The sequence below is a fragment of the Cibotium barometz genome, chromosome 31 (assembly GCF_041138505.1).
Source record: "Cibotium barometz isolate CiBa-2024 chromosome 31, ASM4113850v1, whole genome shotgun sequence".
NCBI classification, from domain to species: domain Eukaryota; kingdom Viridiplantae; phylum Streptophyta; class Polypodiopsida; order Cyatheales; family Cibotiaceae; genus Cibotium; species Cibotium barometz.
Genome location: NC_141076.1, coordinates 4,494,663 through 4,518,359, shown reverse-complemented (window position 1 = coordinate 4,518,359; position 23,697 = coordinate 4,494,663). Strand labels below are relative to the sequence as shown.

The 23,697-nt window shown below is 45.4% G+C and overlaps 1 protein-coding gene across 1 annotated transcript; it reads right to left on the bottom strand.

The window, feature by feature from the left end:
- Positions 1-4,850: 4,850 nt before the first annotated feature.
- On the bottom strand, positions 4,851-23,483 carry LOC147620421 (ycf20-like protein). The gene is made up of 2 exons (XM_086824637.1): positions 23,038-23,483; positions 4,851-5,432 (listed from the first exon to the last, which is right to left on the bottom strand). Exons 1-2 carry the CDS (start codon positions 23,289-23,291, stop codon positions 4,985-4,987), a joined length of 702 nt encoding a protein of 233 aa, XP_086680763.1. The 5' UTR covers positions 23,292-23,483; the 3' UTR covers positions 4,851-4,984.
- Between the last annotated feature and the right edge of the window lie 214 nt (positions 23,484-23,697).

Below are 23,697 nucleotides of genomic sequence, written 5' to 3'. Positions count from 1 at the left end.
CCCACATGTCAATAGTAGTAGCTAATTCACAATGTTTGATATGTGAAATTATTGCTTGACTCATTGTTTGAGCAATAACACTCATCAACTTCTACTCCTTTAATTGCCATGTTTTGACATCAATGTCATATTGTCTTTGTGAACTTTGTTGAGTCTCACGAAATTGATTATCTCTTTCTTTGGCTTCGCTTCTACTACCTTCTAGTAGCTCTATAGGCATGTTTGGCATTTTGTCATCCCCAATGAGTATAACCCCATAGATCATAAGATTGAAGAATATTTTGATCTTAAATCTCCAAGCGTAATAGTTGTTCTTTTCAAGCTTTTTAATGGTCTACCATGATGGCGAGGATAACATGTTAATTTATAACTTTTGCCATGAAGTTAAAGGTTAAAGACGTTTTATAGGATAGATCAGAGGGGTTCGACAAGGTTTGATAGATCACTTGGCAAGAGAACAGACTCCACAAGAATCGATTTAAGGTCAAGATAACACCGTATAAGATTGTCTATGAAGACATCAAGAAGACAACTTTCCAAAAAGATTGTCGATAAAGACATCGAGAAGACGGCTTTCCAAAAAAGATACAGAAGCTACGAATGGTTGATACTGCTATTTGGTTTAACCAATGCACCATTACCTGCTACACATGAAGAATGATGCCTTCAAGGAATATCTAGATGAATTTCTGATTATCTACATTGATGACCTGCTCATATATAACAGGACAGTGGAAGAGCACAAACAGCATCTAAGAAAAGTAATGACACTATCCGGGGAGAAAAAAAATGTGAATTTGCAATTGAAGTCGTTAAGGCACAATGGGTAAAGATGAAATACGTGAGGACAAAGTGAGTATGGATTTCATCGTCGACCTGAATCACGTGGATACACCACAATTTTCATAGTCGTGGATAATTTTTCCAAACAGGCACATTTCATACCAGCAAAACCACCACTGGGACAGCATACCAAATAGCCAAGCTATACTTCAGCCAAGTTTTCAAGTATCATGGGCTTCCGACAACAATTGTGGCAGGTTTGTGAGCAATATGTGGACAGAGTTGTTTGGATACACAGTTACACATGTCATCAACATAGCACCCATAAACATATGGACAAACACAGAGAATCAATAAAGGTATCAAGGATTATATACACAATTATGCCACAACAGATCAAAAGGATTGGGAAAATTATCTAGAGGTATTGGAGTTTCACTACAACAAAGTGCACTATACAAAAGGATATACACCATATAAACTTGCAACATGCAAAGAGGTGGTCACCCCGTTGGCAATTGCAACAGGAGATGTGCATGCAAAGGATGCAGATGCAGAGGATTTTTTACACAACTGGTAGAGGATACTTTTGGCAAAACACAATTTGAAAAAGAGTACGATCATTTATGTTAAAAACATGCAAACAAGAAACGTCACCATGAGGAATTCCATGAAAGAGATCTGGTGTTGGTAAGAGCACAAAACATAGCATTACCAAACTAATCTAACACCGAAATTCAACCATCGTTTTTATGTCCCGTATAAGGTGCTAAAGAGCTACATGTAGATGTACACATTCACAATGCATTTCATGTCAACTTGCTGAAACATTTTCATGCCAATGAACATTTTGGTCGATATGTGTCCATGCTCACGAATGATTTAGTCCCAAGTCTGTCGTTTGAGCTAGAAATCATTCTCAAGTCATGGATGAAACATGATCACCCCAAATTTTATGTGAAATGGAAAATCTATCCCATATGACGGATTGTACATAAGTTCCAGAAGACAATATGCTGGAACCGACACACCCTCTTGTTGTGTAGTTTTACAATACTCCATTGGCCAACAAGGATATCATGAAGAGAAAAGTGCTTGATGGCCAACAAGGATATCATGAAGGGAAAAGTGCTTGAAGAGAATTTCAAGCTCTCTAGGGGGGGGGGGAAAGGCCGGGGGCTTGGGACATTTTTATCCGGCCTCACATAGTGCTCCCAAAGGGAAGCTCGCTTGTACCATATTTCATGCATCTATATGGGGGTACCTTGAGGTGGAGTAACATGGCCTAGCCCGACCTCTCCTACCTACGCTTTGATACATGTTGGCTTGTGGGCGTGTGCCCGTCGAACCCCCACAAGTTTTCTTTCATCGTCTTAGAATCAATTTTGTAATCGTCACATCTTTGGAATACAATTTGGCATTTCATTTTTGTTGGAACATGTTTTTCTGTGTGGTTACAGTTTCTCAAGTTTGCAAGGCCGCTTGTTACGTTTTTGGTTGTAACTCCTATATCCAACATCTGAATTCAGTGTTCTATAGCTAGGATCGACCGGCTCGAAGCCCTCTTCACAAAGAGTTATAGAACACCGTGTGCAACATTGCGCAACCATTCCATGTTTTCAGTTTTGTACTGGATTATCAAGTTGTGTGCAACTGTCTCGAGCTCGGAACTCATCGGTAGCAAACCAATCCATGACACCAAGTACTAACCATAACAATCTTGCTTTCAACTTCAAAATTTCTCACAACTCACCACAAACCCTTACCCAGATGGTCACTCGCCACCGTCAGTGTCACTTCTCTCAACATCAAGACCCACCCTACAACCTTAACTTGTCTAGCCTCTTGACTCCACACAACACCTTGTCCACACTCACAGAGAGTTTATCTTCTTATCCATGCACTCCACACTGCATTCCAATGGCAATTTCTATAGACACTCAACTCCTGGAAGACCCCTTTAAATAGATGGTATGATGAGAAATGTAACACATTATGTCAAAAGATCACAAGCCAACAAAGAAAGGCGTATGTGTCTCATTACATGCAAGAAACAAGAGAAACAAACAAGAACTACTATATATTCTCTACTCTGAACTTCAAAGAATCTTTGATTTGCTTCTTGGAAAAGAAAGCATCCGACTCCCTCACTCATTTAGCTCATTATATATAATAAGCCCATGGACAGCTCCCATGTCAAGGAAGTACCTGCCAAAAGCTGGAGTGTACCCTAGGTCCTATGATATCCTCTTCGTACCTATGCTCCTTGAGTCTAGCTGTTGTATCAAAATGGGATCTCCAAAGTCCACAATGTCAACCTGATGGCTCTCCATCCTTAAATTGGCATCTCCTAGTAGGAGAGCCCCTAGTAGGAGAACGTTGCCCAATCTCAAGCACTCCATGATGTACTCGAGATTGGCGATTACCCACAGGGAAATTACCCAAGGGGCTTGGCATATGCACATGTCCGGGTGGAAAATAGCAATATAGGTCTCCCCCCTGACAGGCATAATTGTAGCCACATGCATCGGGCCTCCTTATCCTTCCTAACAATTATAAGGATCCTATGTAGGTGTGGCCTAAGTAGGACAACAACTACTCCTCCGAACACCTGCACCCCTCTGGATGCCCTGGTCTCCCCTTCGCACATTGATTCCCAGTCATATCCAACTACCTTTGATAACCCTCTGTTAGGGATCTAATGTGTTTCTGTACTGAACGTAATGTCTCTCCTAATGAAAGTGTCTGCAAAGCGCCCACGATCAGACCTTGAACTTGAGGAGAAGGGTTTGTTTTCTTGTTGTGCGGCACCTAGCAGAGCAGGGACATGATTAGGTGTGGTATGCTAGTCACCTACTGATTCCTCACACGGGCTCCAAATGGACTGCCTAACACCCCTTCCTCCGTCTCTCCCATCTGGATAGCAATAGGATCATCCAACCTGACCTCTTCAACCTACACACCCACACCACATTCGGAGCTACCCACAAAGATGCTGTTCTACAGGGATCACTTCGTGAGGGTTACAATAGATGGATCCATCCAGAGGCCAAGATACCCTGCACGGACATATGTCACCTGCCATGCAGTTCGTGATTGGGCAGATCCGATTCTCATCTCCACACCTCAGAATGGAGATAGGGAGAGTAGAGGACAAAATGCCAAAGAGGAAAATATAAGTAGACTCTGATCTACGAAAGTCGAGACAAAGGAGCACTACATTTGCACATGCCCAGCATACTATGAGATCCAGGGAAGATTCCACTGCCTCTTCCATGATTTGGTCCATTGCCAAGGATCATTGCTTTCCCCAACTAGCGATGCTGGAGACTTCACCTGATGCAGCTTAGTAAACACAGTGACTCACTTCTGACCTCAAAGCGAACAAAGCCCAGCCTTGGGATACCTCACAGCTGACCATTACTAGTCAGCAATCCAGAGAGAAACCTGAGCCCGTAAACCCACTCAGGAGGTCCGATTGCAAACCCACTCAAAAGAGGACATACTGCACCAATCCACGGCCCACCCCAACCTTCTGGAGTCCACATCAACCCTCCACTCGGTAGCTCCAAGTCAGAAAAAGTATTCAACAACATAGGGCACTACCCCACTAGCAAGCCTCCTGACAAGTCATACACAAGCTCTCCTTTGTACTGATACAATAATGGATGAGGATGATACCTGACACACTCTCCATTGTCTGATATCGAGGCGTATTTTCATATGTAGCCACTATCCACATACTCACTATGATGATGATGATGAGATAGGCATAAAGCTAGTCTATCCTTTTGTATGAGGTTTTTAGGTTTCTTTTAGTCTATTCCATGGCTCAGTATCACATGGAACCTTGTACTACTTTTGGTCTCAAAGATCCATAAAGTCTTTCGAAGGCAAAAATATAAATTTTTTCTTTCGTTATGAAGCAAGGAGAAACAAGAGAGTGCTTATTTTCTTCAGCTTCTGTTATGTTTGTAAGTTTTGGCTTTCCGAAATTCCTATACACCACTTACTCTTTCCTTTTCCAAACGCACACCAATAACGGGGATCAGTTATTAGACCAGTGGTAAAATACAAAATGCTTAGGCATATTTTACAAATTACAATTGTTATCAAAGCCACTCCACTCTCTTGAGTTTTTCCTTGGCAAATGTTCAGAATGCTGCTGTGCCTTAAAAAACAAATACACTGCCTTTCTATGCTAACTACCTACCTTGAACGCATCCACGAAAAGCCCTAAGGTAAACCCTGCCTTCCAATAATTCAGCATTATCAGAAACCCTTTAAAAGGTCCTGCCATAGATGGTTTCTGGTACATTAAGGAGCCTATCAACTCAATTATAGCCACAACAATGCCTGCTACCAAGACATCCCAGTCACCTGTCTGACCCAGTATTGTAGCCAATGCATTTGCTGAATAATAGCCCAGGAGAACAAGAAAAACCTTCATTGGCAACTTCTTCCGACCTTCGTTGACCTTTCCAAGCAACTGCCTTTGTCTAACACGCAAAACTCTGCTGAGACGTGTGCCACTAAATCGACCAAATCCCGTATTCTTTCCCAGGGTGCTGCTACGAAGGCCATCATCAGATGCAAAGCTTGCCCTCATATTCAACGAAGTTGTGGTGCAAATTCTTGATATTGTCTGCCTGACAAGACAAAAAGAATCAAATCAGGCATGAAGGGAAGATTAGGACATTGTTAACCACCATGTCCCTAAAATTCTAAACATTTTAAGATGCTGCAATTAGATTTTCGTCACAGTGCAAAACATAAGTTTAATTGAAGGTGACACATGCCCAAGAAGAGCTGTGGATATCTACAGCACACTGCCCTGTTGCTGTTCACCATAGAGCAGTCTGCCCATCTGTGACCACCTCTTGCACGTCAAATGAAACTGCCAATGTCTTGGGCTTATGCGAGCTGCATGACAGCGAAATCGTGATGGGCTGTTCGAGGGCCTGTGCGCATGGGCCTGGAGCTTCGCATCCGCCCTGCTCTTTGGTGCCACCCTTCACCTGCTGCAACTTCCCAGCCCCACGACAGCAGCTTAGCACTCGTGCTGTTCTTTGGCGCCGCTCTTCACCTGCCGCCCTTCCCAGCCAACGCCACAGCATCCCTGCAGTTGGCGCCAGCAGCTTGCAGCCACCACCCAAAAAGAGCCGTCTCCACCTGCTCGGCCAACTGTTCCAAAGCGCCGCCTATGCAAAAGGCCTCACCCAAGTATCAATTTGAGAAGCCCCAAATCAATTTTTGATTTGGAGATTTCCACCTCCACCGCCCTAGCACCGCCGGCAACGCCACCATTGCAGAGCCAAGCCCTCGGACTAAAATTTTTTTGCCTGCTTTTGCACACTTGTATTCCTCATCATTTTCTGAGTCTCGCAAGCCGGAAAAACTCCCGAATCAGAGCCCATTTAGGCCATCGAATCCCCCCTGCAAATCTTCAGCTTCTCCAAAAACAGAGCTGAATTGAGCCCTGGGTTGAATCCGGCATTCCTCGTGCCCTCTTTTCGTGCACTCAGCATCGACATACAACATTTCGACACCCATCTCTGGGGTCTGTTTTGGTCATCAAGCCTCTATTCATATAACTTTTCTATCCCTACACACACTCATAGTTGTTTCCGTACGGCGTACAAGACCATATCATACGGAATACCATACAGACTCCTACGGATTTTCCCCCCCCAAAAAAAAAACTTTTTCCAAAATTTTTTTTCCCAAAAAATTTTACATTTTTAGGAGGTAATGGTCTTTTTTTTGCTTGTCTATGGCTGTTTGAGCTTCCTCTGTACTATGATGCTGTTAGAAGTCATCTCCTGTCTATATATATACACCAGGGCCTCTCTTGTGCGTGTGCCCGCCCTCTGCAAAAGTGTTATCATTTTTCCTCACTCCCCGTATTTTTTCCCCATTTTTCCCTTTTTTTCCTGTGGCTTGGGTGGCAGCCCCGTGGTGGAAGGTGGACCTCTGAAGCTGGCCGACTGCATCTGCCATGCTGCTCTGCTGGCTGTTTGTGTTGCTTCAGGTCCACGACCCCCCAAGATGATCTGGCCAACACCATGCTGCTGGCCGACTCTGCATTTCAGCAAGTCGTGGGATTGTAGTCCTGTCGGCTGCCCTACAACAAGCCGACTGCTGTTGCGGGGCCATATAAAATGGCCCCCAGCCCCCTTGTCACATTTGTATCATTCCGGGATACTTTTGTGTATATAGAGCAGAGTTACACGCCTCTATCTCTCTCTTTCTTGTTTCGTTATTTTCTGCATTGCGTTTTGCTCTCGTGTTCCCAGATCTGGTCATTATCTCTGCTGCATATTCTGACATGGTATCAGAGCCTAGGCTCTAGATAGTTCTTGGGATTTGTTTGAGCAAGAGGGGGACTGTTGTGTTGCTGATTGGTGGACTGTTCGGGACTGTTTGGGAAGAGGAGAAGCAAGAGAACGGCGGGCTGATTTGCTGGACAGCCACTTGCAGGTGTAAGTTCTTCTTTGTTCCCCCCCACCCACCCTTTTTCAGAGTACATCCCCGCAATGGCAGCTCTGTTAGAGATGGCCGAGAGACATGTGAAGATCTCTACACTCCCCACGTTCCCGATGGACCGTCAGTTGGACGGGAACAACTACGGCATATGGAAGGTTATGATGGAATTTGTTCTGGAGTCTTACGACCTCGCTAATTTCGTCGTCGTTGGGGTTCCACGGCTGGAAGTAGAGGAAGGGGAGTTACCGTCAATCCAAAGGGACCGGGAGGCACAGGTACAGATGTGGGATCGTGTCAACGCCAGGGTCCGTTCGTTTATCTTTCTCAACTGCACACCGCAGGTAATCAATCATGTAAAGCATATGATGCTGGCCAGAGGTATATGCCAGCATTTGGCTTCTCTTTACAACCGGGTATCGCCCATGAAGAGGATTTCCTTGGAAGTACAGATGCGGGTATGAGCCCTGCAAAGTCGTCGACGATGCAAGAGCATATTAACAAGCTATAGGCTCTTCAGCAGGAAGTTCTTCAGGCTGGGAAGGAGATATCATCAGAGGACATGGCCATAATGTTGCTGTCACACTTGCCCTCTCAGTACTCAGCATTTTACTCGTCTTTGATTACCAGTGGCAGGCTCAGCACCATCACGTGGGAGGAGCTTGTGCCCATGGTCTTGGACCAGGAGGAACGATTCACGAACCCTCCTCAGGGAGGAGGTTCGGAGGCCTTAACTCGCCAACGGTCGAAAGGCCGTAACACGGACAAAGGAAAGGCTTCATCGGAGAAGTCTTCTGAGAAGAAGTCCGTTACTGACCGCGAGAAACTAAAGGCAGAGAGGACCTCTAATGATTGTGGCGAGAAAGGCCACTATTGGAGGTAGTGTCCCAAGCGGAAGACCGAGAAGGGTGAAGATTCCTCAGCAACAATCATGAAAACTCCGGCTTTTGTGCACATGGAGGTGATGGACACCGATGTTTCATTTTCTTCAGGCAAGGAGGAGGTTGGAGGATTCTCCGCAACGGATACTCGGGAGTGGATTCTAGGCAGTGGTGCTTCCAGGCACATGACTCCTTCCTGTTCAAATTCACAGGATCTCTGCAAGTATTTTGGTCACATTCTTACTAGGGATACATCCACTATCCCAGTTCACAGTGAGGACAGGTTGGAGATAGTTCCCGATGGCAAAGGGGGGAAGCATTCCTCCCAGGTGGTGTATGTTCCGTCACTTGGTTTTCATCTGTTGTCAGTGCATCAGGTTTGCAAGACTGGCATACGGGTGGAGTTTGATGAGCATTTTGTTGCTCTTCGGGACAAAGCAACATGCCAGGTGATTTGGGAAGGCAAAGTGGAGAATGGAGTTTACAAGCTTTCAGCACTCTCTCTCCCAAGTCCCCAGGTTTGTGATGAGTGGCAGTCTGGTCATGGCCACTTAAGTGTGGATACGCTGCAGGTGCAGGCTTTCCGGGACCAGATGGCGGATAGCTTGCCAGTTAATGGCAGTAGTTGGCAGGAACTTTCCAGTACTGATGTTGGTAGTTCTTGTGTTCGTCAGTCAAAGGAAACTGAACAGGTCTTATGCTCTGATGTCTCTTAATATTCGAGACAAAGAAACTCCTGCAGATGAGGATGTTCTTTCCACGGGGACCTCTCAGAAAGCCAGGCAGGTGGCATTTGATTACTTGCAGAAGGAGGTGTATACTCCAGGCTTTGTGGTTCCGGATTCAGAGGGGGTGGTTGACAGGTTTCAGGAAGGCCTTGCGTGGTCTTCAGCAGGTTTCCAGGACTTGGCTTTGCACCGTAATAGGTGTTGATCCTTGTGAGCAGTGTGATGCCTCTTTGACTCAGAAGCAAAATGGTTCATTGATTTGGTTGATGGACACTAGCTTGGACGTGAGCTTCCTGATGAGGCAGTTGAGCTCATGGTTGCAGATGACTCTTTGGGAGGCAGGATTGCGTATCTTGTGGTTTCTACGGCATGTGAAGGATCATGGACTCTTTTACACAGGAGGGGGATTGATGGTTGGAGTCCGAATCCACAGTTGGAGTGACTCAGTTTGGGGAGGAGATCCGGACACGAGGGGATCTACTTCAGGTCCAGGAGCAGTAAGAGACAGTCATCCTTTGCCTTGTCGTCGACAGAGGCAGAGTACCGGGCTGCTTGTGATGCTGCTCGTGAGGTTGTGAGGTTGCAGAGGTTGCATTGCAGGATTGGGCTTCCACTGGAGGAACCCATGGTCATCCAGAGGCACTTTGTTCGTGAACAGATCGTTGCTGATGACATCTTGCTAGAGTTCTGTTCGACGGAGGACAGTACGGTGGACCTCTTCACGAAGTCGCTATCTTAGGATTTGCTCAGGCGGCACCCCAGCTCCCTGTGGTTGGTTTCACGGTCAGGAGCTGAGAGGGGGTGTTAGAAGTCATCTCCTGTCTATATATATACACCAGGGCCTCTCTTGTGGGTGTGCCCACCCTTTGTAGGTGTGTTATCATTTTTCCTCACTCCCCATATTTTTTTTCCATTTTTTCCTATTTTTCTGTGGCTTGGGTGGCAGCCCCATGGTGGAAGGTGGACCTTTGAAGCTGGCCGACTGCATCTGACATGCTCCTACTGGCTGTTTGCGTTGCTTCAGGTCCACGACCCCCCAGATGATCTGGCCAACACCATCCGGCAGGCCGACTGTGTATTTCAGCAAGTCGTGGGATTGTGGTCCTGTCGGCTGCCCTACAGCAGGCCGACTGCTGTTGGGGGGCCATATAAAATGGCCCCTAGTCCCCTTGTCACATTTGTATCATTCCGGGATTCTTTTGTGTATATAGTGCAGAGTTACACGCCTCTCTCTCTCTCTCTCTCTCTCTCTCTCTCTCTCTCTCTCTTGTGCCGTTATTTTCTGCATTGCGTTTTGCTCTCGTGTTCCCAGATCTGGTCATCATCTCCGCTGCGTATTCTGACAGGTGCTTCCCTCCAAGGATTTTCTACCACTCTTCGCCTCTTGACGAAGAGAAATTCAGATTTGCACACATTTGATGATTTGGTAGCTCTCTTGTTACAGGAAGAAAAATCCCAGTCCAACCGGAACACCATGATTACCGCGGATCAGGCTTTTGCTGCCTCTTATCATGGCAAAGGTAAATCTGGAACTGGTTCTAGTGCTAAGCCTAAGGGCAAAGCACAAGCCCATTTAGATTGTAACCGCTCCCTACAGGAGGCCTACAAATCGGAAAACAAAATACACATTTTTAGATCATTTAACTAACATCAACAATCGACATTATTAGCAACATTGAAACTGAAAATGACCAATAACACTTGACACCAACACTGGGGCCGGAAAGAGTAACCCCCCCCCCCCCCCCTCAATACATTTGTATTTCTTGGAGTATTTATATGTACAAGTGTCACGGGCCAATAGGCTAGATTTCTCCTCACATGGAGTGAATACAACTCAAACGATTGGGTACTTCTCGATGAAGTCTGGACAGTTGAAGAAGTCCCAAGTCACAAGCACACTCCCACCTTCACTGGGTACACACCTGCCTTTCATTGGTCTTCCGGGACCGTGCACCAAGAGACACGCTCGTACTAGCACAGGCAAAGGGGTACACCGTGGAGGGAACATTGCTTGGTTCTCCCAGAAAAGCTTTACTCCTGGACTCCCTAGTGTTTCTAACGTTCATTGGCTCTGAGGATTCTGAGGGCGCAGTTAGCACTACCACTCAGGGAAAAACAAACCAAACTAGGAAAGTTTCTTGAGTATGGTTGGCATAACATGCTTTGTTCCTGCTCTGCACAAAACTTAAAGAAATCTTTGAGCTTAATTTAATAAATTTTAGTTTTACACAAATAAGAAACACAAGGCACCTGGAATAGCTTGTAGTAGGAGTCAATGGAGATGCATTCCTTTCACCATGTAGTCAGGTCCACCTAGTACAATAAGTACAGATCCTGGTACAACAAGTACAGGCCTGGTACAGGAAGTACAAGTCCTAGTATAGCAAGTACAAGCCTAGTACAATTCATGTACAGTAGAGTACAATCAGGTACAGCAAGGTACAATCTAGTACAACAAGATATTATATGGTGCAAGCTGGTACAGCAAGTACATTCTGGTACAACAAGTACAAGTGCATTCTGTAGGCAAGTACACGTGTAGACAGCCGGGTACAGTGCTGCAGGCGGGTACAACTACTGCAGCCAGGTATAGATGTAGACAACCAGGTACTGTTTGCAAGCAGGTACAGCAGTACAGGAGGCGGGTACAGCAAGCGGGTACAGGTTGGAGGCGGGTACAGCACACGTACAGTAGCCGGCTGTTTTTCTTGAATCCAGACCACTTCTCCAATCCAATAGGTGCTCCCCTTCCATCAGCCACCCACGTTTGTAGAGAGATTTATTTTCCCATGCAATACATGCTTTAATTATTATTAATCTTTTAATCAAAGGTTAGCTCATGGGCACCCACACTAGAAAATAAATATCCAGCCTTTATTTAAATATGTGTGAACACCCAAATTTTACATTAGAAAAAGGCCAAAAAGACAATACTTACCACCTGTTCACACACCACACCAATGTGTCAGCAAACAACACTCCCACAATACACTGGGGACGTTCCCGTCCAGTGTACTGGCACGGCAAAACAAGCAAACACACGCAAACAAATGCGAAAACAAGTTTATGCATGCAGTTATAAATGCATGTGCACATGTAATGGACGAAATCTCCCTTTCATGAAACTTTACAAGGATTTCTTGTTGGGCACAAAACTGGCGGGACAGAAATGTGAAGTTCTAGTTTTCCTATGGAGTGACAATCCCATAGGCAAAACACACATCCTGGCACGGGCCTTCCTATGGTGTGACAATCCCATAGACAAGGTCGGCACAAATATCAGTCCTTCCATGGAGTGACAGTCCCATGGATAAGACGCCATCCTGGCCATACACGAGTGGCACCAACAGGCTCTCGTCCATACAGCACGAAGCAGGTCACACACGGGTGGCACAAAACTCGTTCCCGTCCATGTGATGCAGTACTGGTCACACATGGGTGGCACAAATCTGGCTCCCATCCATGTGACACCAAAAGACTGGCCCTTTCATATGGGACACCGGCCTAGCCCTATGTGAACATGGCACAAATCTGGCCGCTCTATGGAGTAACAATCCCAGAAGAGTGGCTCCAGACATGGAGATGGACCAAATGGTGACACAGATCCTCCTTAGTCTAAAAAGGAAGATCCTCCTTAGTCTAAAGAGGAGAAGACTAAGAAGAAGAAGAGATGCAACTATTGTCGGAAACCTAGTCATGTAATTGAGGATGTAAAGAGAGAGTGAGGAAGAAGCAGTAGCAGCAAGGTCTTGCTGCAACTACAAGTGACACCAATGAAGAGGCAACCTTCGCACATGATATACCTAGCTGAATCCAGGAGCATGCCCAAATTCACCTTATAAGAAAGTGCAATTTATAGCCTCATGGTAGTCACCCACAAGACAATAAACCATTAACTCCATCATGCATAGTATGGACTAGATACTACAACATCCCCACTAATGTCATCAGTGCCCAATAGTGGGTGTAGAACTTGGTATCAATATATGCTCCCACACACACATCCCCCACGCAGGCACACATACATAAGAGCATACATCCATACAAAGATCTGTGTACTGAGTTTCTGTCAAAGCTCCGGAGATACAGGGCAGACTCAGTCATAATGAAGCCTAGCACTAAGGATTATAACAAATAGAAAGAATTATTACAACAAAAAGGTAGTTGATAGGGCATAAGTACCACTAAAGATAGAAAGAATTGACACAATATCAACTGGCTGCAAATTGGACGAAAACTTCACAATGTGAAATTTGCATGTCCGCTAATACAGCATAAAGATATACCTAGATGAATCTAGAAGCATGCCCAAATTCCATAGTCACAACAAAACGCGTTTCTTTGGGAAAGAAACATTTCGAAACGTTTCTCATGTTTCGAAACGTTCCTATCCCAAAGAAACGTGGCCAAGGGTAGTATTACTGGAAATTCTACATGTTAGGCATTATTTGAACATGCCATGTATATGTGGGACATATTTTAGACATTTTTGGCACTAAAAAGTACAATCAGGCATTTCAAAACTTCTGCTTTTTTTTTGAAACGTTTTGAGACGTTTCACGTTTCTATGTTTTGAAACGTTTCTGGTGACTATGCCAAATTCACCTCATAAGAAAGTGCAATTTATAACCTCATGGTAGTCACCCACAAGACAATAAACCATCAACTCCATCATGCATAGTATGGACTAGATACTACGACATCCCCACTAACGTCATCAGTGCCCAATAGTGGGTGTAGACCTTGGTATCAATATATGCTCCCATACACCCCCCCCCCCCACACGCAAGCACACACGTAAGGGCATACATCCATACAAAGGTTTGTGTACTAAGTTTCTGTCAGAGCTCCGGATATACAGGGCAGACTCAGTCATAATGAAGCCTAGCACTAAGGATTATAACAAATAGAAAGAATTATTACAACAAAAAGATAGTTGATAGAGCATAAGCACCACTAAAGATAGAAAGAATTGACACAATATCAACTAGCTACAACTTGGACGAAAACTTCACAATGTGAAATTTACATGTCCGCTAATACAGCATAAAGATATACCTAGATGAATCCAGGAGCATGCCCAAATTCACCTTATAAGAAAGTGCAATTCATAACCTCATGGTAGTCACCCACAAGACAATAAACCATCAACTCCATCATGCATAGTATGGACTAGATACTACAAAATCCCCACTAACGTCATCAGTACCCAATAGTGGGTGTAGAACTTGGTATCAATATATGCTCCCACACACACACCCCCTACGCAGGCGCGCACACACACATCCATACAAAGGTCTGTGTACTGAGTTTCTATCAGAGCTACAGAGATACAGGGCAGACTCAGTCATAATGAAGCCTAGCATTAAGGAATATAACAAATAGAAAGAATTATACTAATGATGGCTATGCATTGACAATCACATGCAATGCTACTTCTATGCTTGCTTCATGCTTATTGGTACTTCGAGAGTGGTGAAACAAAGCACATTACCTCTTGTAAGAAGTTGTTTGCTACCTTGAGAGATGCACCCTCAGGTGGTACAGTTCTATGTGCTAATGATGCATCATATGCCATTAAAGGCATTTGAGTTCTTATGGAGATGTCTGATTGTATGCTGAAGTCCAAAGACTTGTCGGGCAGCTCGACAACTATGGGTTGAGCCGTTGTTCCCATTAAAGGCTTGAAGAATATGACTGCATATGAGGCTTGGAATAATCGTATACCTGAGCCATGTGGTGACTCATCAGTAGTCCAAGGAGGAAGGATGACAGAGTGTCCACCCCGTCATCAAGTTTTAGTAGGAGGGGATGTCCGTGCCATGGCTAATCTTTGGCATGAACAGCATTAATCCATGATTTAAGTCAACATGTAGGTCACGAGCAGTAGCACCATCACCATCATCATCACAAACATCATTATGGGGGTCTAGGGATCCTGTCGGCAGCCATCTAGGGCTCTCAGCCAGCAATCGACAACCCATGGGAGAACCTAGCAGCCAGTCGGCAGCAACCACGCAATGGTCCAGCAATGTGGGAAAGCATGTGAAGAAGTGCAACAATTTAAGGAGAATTATAAGAATGATATTTATCCAATACCGGCCAATAGCAGCATCTGCTGGTGGACGAGCACCTCAGCAAGCATAAGACATCATAGAAGTCAGTAGAAGCGGAAGAACTAAGCATACGTTCCACTGTTGTCCCCATGCTTGCTTTCCCTTACCCTTAACACATCGGTGGATCACTTGTCGGAACTGATCATGCTTGCTGCTAGGCCTTTGGAACTGATCTGAGAGCTTAAAGATGTACTGGTTCTGCATGTACCCTCCTCTGGGAATGCTTCCTCTAGCTTCACCTGTTTGCAGACCACTCAATCTGCTACCTTGCTGCATATGCTTAGTGGCTCAGCCTGAATGCTTTGATACAAATGTTGCATGCGCGGAAACCTTGCTATACTGATCCACAGCCATAAGCTTGATTAAGAACAAGATATTGATTTATACATGATTAAGATAGAGGAGAAAGAAGAAGAGAGATTAGTGTCAAGTTTTTTTGTATTTATATGATACAAAAGGTTGTTGAAATGCTTGCACATGTCTTAGGCCCTTGGTCAGCCCCAAAGGGGTTACCTCTGGCCCCTACATATGCTTCTACTGACTTCTGTGATGAATGAGCTGATGAATTACTTGAATGACTACTGAAAATGATGTCTTATGCTTTTATAATATACTGAGGTGCTGGTCGGCCAACAGATGCTGCTGTCGGCCAGTATTGGACAAATATCATTCTTATAATTCTCCTTAAATTGCTGCACTTCTTCACATGTTTTCCCACATTGCTGGACCATTGCATGGTTGCTGCTGACTGGCTGCTAGGTTCTCCCATGGGCTGCGGACCACTGGCTGAGAGCCCTGGATAGCTGCCGGCAGGATCCCTAGACCCCCATGATGATGTTTATGGTGATGATGGTGATGGTGCTATTGATGGTAACCTAAATGCTGACTTAAATCAGGGATTAATGCTGTTCATGCTGAAGATTAACCATGGCACGTGTCATATGCAGAAGCTCTGGGAGTCTTCTTTCAGCCCTAAACACCATCCTAGAACATGCTTGATGCAAAATCAATACAAAAGATAGAGAGAGAGAGAGAGAGAGAGAGAGAGATAAATGAGTATTCAGTATATTCATAATGCACAAAAAGGATGTACTAAGTCTTGGCGCCATCAAAAGGTAGATTTACCTAATATAATTCCTATTCTATGACCCAATCCATGGAGGACTGAATGAATGAATGGAAGCCAATCCATGCCTATTTATAGGCCTTGGACGCACTAGTGGGCTGGCCGACCTGCTGTCGGCCAGGTCCCCTAGACAAATACCCAACTTGCTATAGCCGCCGACAGAGATGCATACTGGCCGACAGCCTCCTGGGTAGTCCCACCGCCTTCCTACCCATGCCTTAGCTGCTTTAGCTCTATAGTCACGCCCAAAACTAGTTCTTTATGTTGTTGCCCTTCAAGGAAATAGCTCTGAGAATAGCCTGCACATGGCATCCCCCTCTGATAAACTTGATGACGGGATTGCAACTTCTGTTCTTGGATGATTGTCATCATCCCATTGTCTATTCACGAAGTCCCAACCTGTCATCCTTCCCTTCCTGGCATCCTTTTCAAAACCCAGCCCGGTCTCCAAATCCACTCCAACTCTGATGAAGATCTATGCATCTATTACATCCTGTCTCTTTTCTATCCCTGAACACTTTCTCTGGTCTTCTTTTCCTGAGAATTGAGTTTGGCACTCTCACTCCACCCCTTGGAGGATCAACCTCCTTTGGAACCGTTGCCTAAAAGCCTTTCCTGGTGTGCCCCAAGTGGCACCCGACTCACAGGACTACCATTCCCCTTGGGCGTTGTGGAACACCACCAACCAACCTCCTGGGAACTTCTTCCATGTCTTGTGTTCCTTTCCTTGGACTATGCACCTTCATTTGGGACTAAATCAGTGTTTAGCCTTGCTGAGCCTGATGCTCTGATACCAATGTCACATGCGGAAGCTCTGGGAGTCTTCTTTCAGCCCTAAACACCATCCTAGAATATGCTTGATGCAAAACGCATACAGAAGATAGAGAAGAGAGAAAGAGATAGCTGAGTATTCAATATATTCATAATGTACAAAAAGGAAGTACAAGTCTGCCATCAAATGGAGGACTGAATGAATGAATGGAAGCCAAGCCATGCCTGTTTATAGGCCTTGGAAGCACTAGTGGGCTGGCCGACCTACTATCCGCCATGTCCCCTGGACAAATACCCGACTTGCTGCAGCCGATAGAGATGCATACTGGCCGTCAGCCTCCTAGGTACTCCCACCGCCTTCCTACTCATGCCTTAGCTCCTTTAGCTCCACAGCCAAGTCCAAAACTGGTTCTTTATCTTGTTGCCCTTCAAGGAAATAGCTCTGAGAATAGCTTGCACATGACAGTATGGGCGTGCACGTGATAGCTACGATTTTATGTGCTTGGCATAGTTGTCATGGTACGAATATATGATACCGTACGGTATGATACCATACGGGAATTTTTGGTACGATATGAAATTTTGGGATACCGTACGATAAAATACGGTTTTTTTAAACACTTACAAACTATGGAGTTTTAGGATCCCAGAGTGCCAGCAAGCTAAGGAGCAACTTCTGTTAGAAGTCATCTCCTATCTAGATTTATACACCAGGGCCTTTGTTATGGGTGTGCCCGCCCTTATCAGGTGTTTTATCATTTTTCTTCACTCCCCATATTTTTTCCCATTTTTCTGAGGCTTGGGAGGGCTGCCAGATGATGCCGGGAGCACCCCAGTGCTGGCCGACTGGATCTTCATCAGTCGTGGGCTTCAGGGCTGCTGGCCGACTGGTTTTCATCAGTCGTGGGCATCAGTATGCTGGCCGACTGCATTTATGCAGTCGTGGGATTTTTTCTCCAGTCGTGGGCACTCTTGCTGCTGGCCGACTGCCCTCTATGGGATGTATATATAGGACCCCAGCCCCCATACCTTATTTGTATCATTTCCCGGGATCTTCTTGTGTATATAGAGCAGAGTTACACGCCTACATCTCTCTCTCTCTTGTGCTGTTTTTCTGCCTGCATTTTTGCTCTTGTGTTCCCAAGTTGTGAGCAAGAGGGGGACTGTTTTGTGGCTGATTGGTGGACTGTTTTGGGCTGATCGGGAAGAGGAGAAGCAAGAGGAAGGTGGGCTGATTTGCTGGACCGCCACTTGCAGGTTTTAGTTCTTCTTTGTTCCCACCCAGCCACCCTTTTCAGAGTACATCCCCGCTATGGCATATCTGTTTGAGATGGCCGAGAGACGTGTGAAGATCCCGACACTCCCCACGTTCCCGGTGGACCGTCAGTTGGACGGGAGCAACTACAGCATATGGAAGGTGATGATGGAATCCATTTTGGAGTCTTACGACCTCGCCGATTTTGTCGTTGTTGGTATTCCACGGCCGGAAGTAGAGGAAGAGGAGTTACCGTCGACCCGAAAGGACCGGGAGACCCTGACACAGATGTGGGATTGTGTCAACGCCAGGGTCCGTTCGTTTATTTTCCTCAACTGCACACCACAGGTAATCAATCATGTAAAGCACATGACGCTGGCCAGAGGTATATGGCAGCATTTGGCCTCACTTTACAACAGGGTATCGCCCATGAAGAGGATTTCCTTGGAAGTACAGATGTGGGTTATGAGCCCTGCAAAGTCGTTGACAATGCGGGAGCATATTAACAAGCTGCAAGCTCTTCAGCAGGAAGTTCTTCAGGCTGGGAAGGAGATATCGTCAGAGGACATGACCATCACGTTGCTGTCACATTTGCCCTCTTCGTACTCAGCATTTTACTCCTCTTTGATTACCAATGGCAGGCTCAGCACCATCACGTGGGAGGAGCTTGTGCCCATGGTCCTGGACCAGGAGGAACGATTCACGAACCCTCCTCAGGGTGGAGGTTCGGAGGCCTTAACTGGCCAACGGTCGAAAGGCCGTAACTCGGGCAAAGGGAAGGCTTCATCGGAGAAGTCTTCTGAGAAGAAGTCCGACGCTGACCGCGAGAAACTGAAGGCAGAGAGGACCTGTAATGATTGTGGCGAGAAAGGCCACTACTGGAGGCAGTGTCCCAAGCGGAAGACCGAGAAGGGTGAAGACTCCTCAGCAGCAATCATGACGACTCCGGCTTTTGTGCACCTGGAGGTGATGGACACCGATGCTTCATTTTCTTCAGGCAGGGAGGAGATTGGAGGACTCTCCGCAACGGATACTCGGGAGTGGATTCTCGATAGTGGTGCTTCCAGGCACATGACTCCTTCCCGTTCCGGTTTACAGGATCTCTGCAGGCTTTCTGGTCATATTCTTACTGGGAATACGTCCACTATCCCAGTTCACAGTGAGGGCAGGATGGAGATAGTTCCCGATGGCAGAGGGGCGAAGTATTCCTCCCAGGTGTTGTATGTTCCGGCACTTGGTTTTCATCTATTGTCAGTGCATCAGGTTTGCAAGACTGGCGTACGGGTGGAGTTTGATGAGCATTTTGTTGCTCTCTGGGACAAAGCAACAGGCCAAGTGGTTTGGGAAGGTGGAGTGGAGAATGGAGTTTACAAGCTTTCAGCACTCTCTCTCCCAGGTCCTCAGGATTGTGATGAGTGGCAGTCTGGTAATGGCTACTCAAGTGTGGATACGCTACAGGTACAGGCTTTCCGAGACCAGATGGTGGATAGCTTACCAATAGATGGCAGCAGTTGGCAGGAACTTTCCAGTACTGATGTTGGTAGTTCTTGTGTTCATGAGTCAGAGGAAGCTAAACAGGTCACTTATGCTCTGATGTCTCGTAGTGTTCGGGACATAGAACTTCCAGTAGTTGAGGATGTTCTTTCCACGGGGACCTTTCGGAAAGCCAGGCAGGTGACACGTGCTTACTTGCAGAAGGAGGTGGTTTCTCCAGGCTTTGTGGTTCCGGATTCAGAGGGGGTGGTTGACAGGTTTCATCGGGTTTCCAGGACTTATTTGTGCACCGTAACAGGTGTTGATCCTTGTGAGCAGTGTGATGTCTCTTTGACTCAGAAGCTGTATGGTTCATTGATCTGGTTGATGGACACCAGTTTGGACGGGAGCTTCCTGATGAGGCGGTTGAGCTCATGGTTGCAGATGTCTCTTTGGGAGGCAGGATTGCGTTTCCTGTGGTTTCTGCGACATGCGAAGGATCATGGACTCTTGTACACAGGAGGGGGATTGTTGGATGGAGTCCGACTCCGCGGTTGGAGTGACTCAGTTTGGGGAGGAGATTCGGACACGAGGGAATCTACTTATGGCTCAGGAGCAGTTTTACGGAGCAGGAGGAGGTTGCATGGCAGGTTTGGGCTTCCACTGGAGGAACCCATGGTCATCCAGAGGCACTTTGTTCGTGAACAGATCGTTGCTGATGACATCTTGCTGGAGTTCTGTTCGACGGAGGACAGTACGGTGGACCTCTTCACGAAGTCGCTCTCTCAGAACTTGCTCGGGCGGCACCCCAGCTCCCTGTGGTTGGTTTCACAGCCAGGAGCTGAGAGGGGGTGTTAGAAGTCATCTCCTGCCTAGATTTATACACCAGGGCCTTTGTTGTAGGTGTGCCCGCCCTTATCAGGTGTTTTATCATTTTTCCTCACTCCCCGTATTTTTCCCCTATTTTTTTCCATTTTTCTTGATGCTTGGGAGGGCTGCCAGATGATGCCGGGAGCACCCCAGTGCTGGCCGACTGGATCTTCATCAGTCGTGGGCTTCAGGGCTGCTGGCCGACTGGTTTTCATCAGTCGTGGGCATCAGTATGCTGGCCAACTGCATTTATACAATCGTGGGATTTTTTCTCCAGTCGTGGGCACTCTTGCTGCTGGCCGACTACCCTCTATGGGATGTATATATAGGACCCCAGCCCCCATACCTTATTTGTATCATTTCCCGGCATCTTCTTGTGTATATAGAGCAGAGTTACACGCCTACATCTCTCTCTCTCTTGTGCTGTTTTTCTGCCTCCGTTTTTGCTCTTGTGTTCCCAAGTTTGGTTATCATTTCCGCTGCATATTCTGACAACTTCTTGGGACCTTACTTCCAGTCCTTCCAGCAGGGAACAGAACATGGAGATGTGTCTCTCCCAGTTGGATCTCCCAATTGTCTCCAAAAAAGAGCCTACATGGGTAATGCGATACCAAAGGTCTCCCAGTGTAGTGTTTTTGACTAAGTTGGATCTCCCAATTGTCTCCAAAAAAGAGCCTACATGGGTAATGCGATACCAAAGGTCTCCCAGTGTAGTGTTTATGACTAAGGAACATTGCATCTAGGGTGATAGGTTTAGGGACTCCTCTGTAAATCAAAATAGCCCTATCCAAATCTTCTCCCTTGTACATAACTTGAGGATATGACTGTCTAGCCTACCTATACCAGGGATCTCCAAGTAATGTAGCAAGATTCTCTCATCCTACCAATCAAGTGTACACTACCAGTCTACCTTGCCAGATTTTTTAGGTCTCTCAACAACCCATATGGAATACTGAGTGGACACGAAAGTTGCGTAGTATTGCGGGCATTTGGGATCTTTGTTGAGCAAGATTTCTATTTTTTTTTAGCATTCATTGTTGTAAATGTATGTAGTGGGATTGTGTAATGATATATACTGTAATGTACTATGAGATGGTTTAAAGAAAATAGATGGTGCATAGTGCCAAGGATGATCGGGGAAGCATATCCTATAGGCAACTCTTCTCACATGAAAAATCCTTGAAAGTTGCGAATTAGAGATCCAAAGAGGCCCAAATGGTGCACAAAATCACCAAAGATAATAGGGACAACACATTCAAGCACTACACAATCATTTTCACAAGGCAAGCCCCTTGTAGAGTTCACAACCAGGATAGACCATCCGGACTACAGTAACCCAAGCGAATTGCATCCCTTGCCTGCTCTCATTTTTACTCAATTGAAAAATTCAATGAAACCATACAATGTGAGTCTTTACTGTAACGATGCTCCTACTTTGTTCTTCAAATTAATCATTATCTTGCTCAGAATCGTTCCATATGTGAGTTGGTAATTATCAAATAGCTCATGGAATATGAGTTGTGATTTGAATATCTTTTGAGTGGCTAATTAAGCTAGAATGCTCATTTCTATTTACGGGTGGCCATTGGCTAGAACGCCCAAAGTTTTCAGTCGGGTGGTCATAAACCAGATGCCCAAATTATTGGATTAGCACTCGGATGGTCAAATTGACCAAACTCCAAGGTAAATAATGAGTGATTTCAAGGTGAAACTAGATGCTCAAATCATTTATGAACACGTGAATCTTTACAACGAAACCTTCCTGGACCTAAAGCATGCAACTCCTAGAATCTAGGAGAGTTACTATTTTTGGGAGACTCTGATGGAAATTCCATTCACGTCAAAACCTCCGGATTCTCGCAAGGATCAAGAGTTCTAAAGCACCTTTGTCAAATTCTTTATGAGTTGGGATATTTTTAGCATAGAACAGCATCTAGAATGAGACAAGTGTCCCTACACTTGTCATTTCACCTTACACTTGTCGATTTAGCTTAACACTTATCAAATTAGCTTAACACTTGTCATTTGGAGCTCACTCTTTCCATTCTAGACTCAAACCTATAAATTGGAACACTCACTCTTCATTTGGAGAACGCATTTTCTTATCTATTGTAAAGATCCAAGCACCTTGTGCCCGTGGTTTGATTCAATAAATTCCAGCAAAGGAGGAGGGGCATGTTCCTCTCTCAGTGAGGTCTCATTTCTCTTTTCTTTGAATCCTACTTTCTTTTATTATTTGTGATTGTTGATTAAGTGGGTTTGCTACAAGCAGCTCTTCAATTTTCTCACTCTCACATGCCCCTGTGTTACATTTACACAACCTCCAATCAGGATATAAGCAGTCAGTATTTGATTCTCCAAAACTCCCTTTTATACAATAAAGGATTTATTGACAATATGAGCACTTACAAATCCAAAACGCATGGCATGGTTATAGCCCCTAAGCATACAAAGTGATTAACAACATGAAAGAATGCATTCTGATGTCGGTAGAAAAACTTCCAGATCATTATTAGAGCACTCTGTCAAATAATAGAAATTAAAGTACCTTGGTCTAGGGCATGTGCCAAGCAGTTGATGAAGCCTTGCAGGATGGCGAAGCATGCTGCAATTTGAATCGTGCGGACTATTCCCAGTATATTTGAAGATGAAGAGTGAGGACCTTCCATAATCATTGGGTGCACATGATGTCGCACTCCTCTCCCATCGTGCCAGCACCATGCTGCGAGCATGAAAATCCTTCGCCTCTCTAAAATTGTTGAAGTTCCAAGCCTTTCCGAAACAGCGACACACAGACGACATTGCATGCGGTGTGGGACGCCATTTAAGCAGCCTTTGCCCCTAGATGTGTGTGTGTGTGTGTGTGTGTGTGTGTGTGTGTGTGTGTGAGAGAGAGAGAGAGAGAGAGAGAGAGAGACTCTGTGCGTGTGCGTGTGCGTGTGCGTGTGCGTGTGGACGTAGGGAGATCTTTTGGATGGCCGCCCAGGTGGGCTGGGAGCGTTGTTTTACACTCCGATAAACCACTGAGATTTCTACATTTTTTAGAAACATATTTTATATTATTTATATATATATATATATATCATTCTATTGTATTACATAGATTATATGATAATATTGGACAGTTTAATATTTTTAATATTAGAAGGGAGAAATCCAAGTGCAACGAACCTCCTTATTTGTCAGGCCATCCTTGCAAAACAAAGGC

Excerpts from the sequence above, each read along its gene's own strand:
- LOC147620421 (XM_086824637.1), bottom strand. The coding sequence starts at position 23,291 with ATGTCGTCTGTGTGTCGCTGTTTCGGAAAGGCTTGGAACTTCAACAAT. Across the intron at positions 5,433-23,037 it reads GGCACATGCCCTAGACCAAG|GCAGACAATATCAAGAATTT; the intron begins GTACTTTAATTT and ends TTGTCTTGTCAG.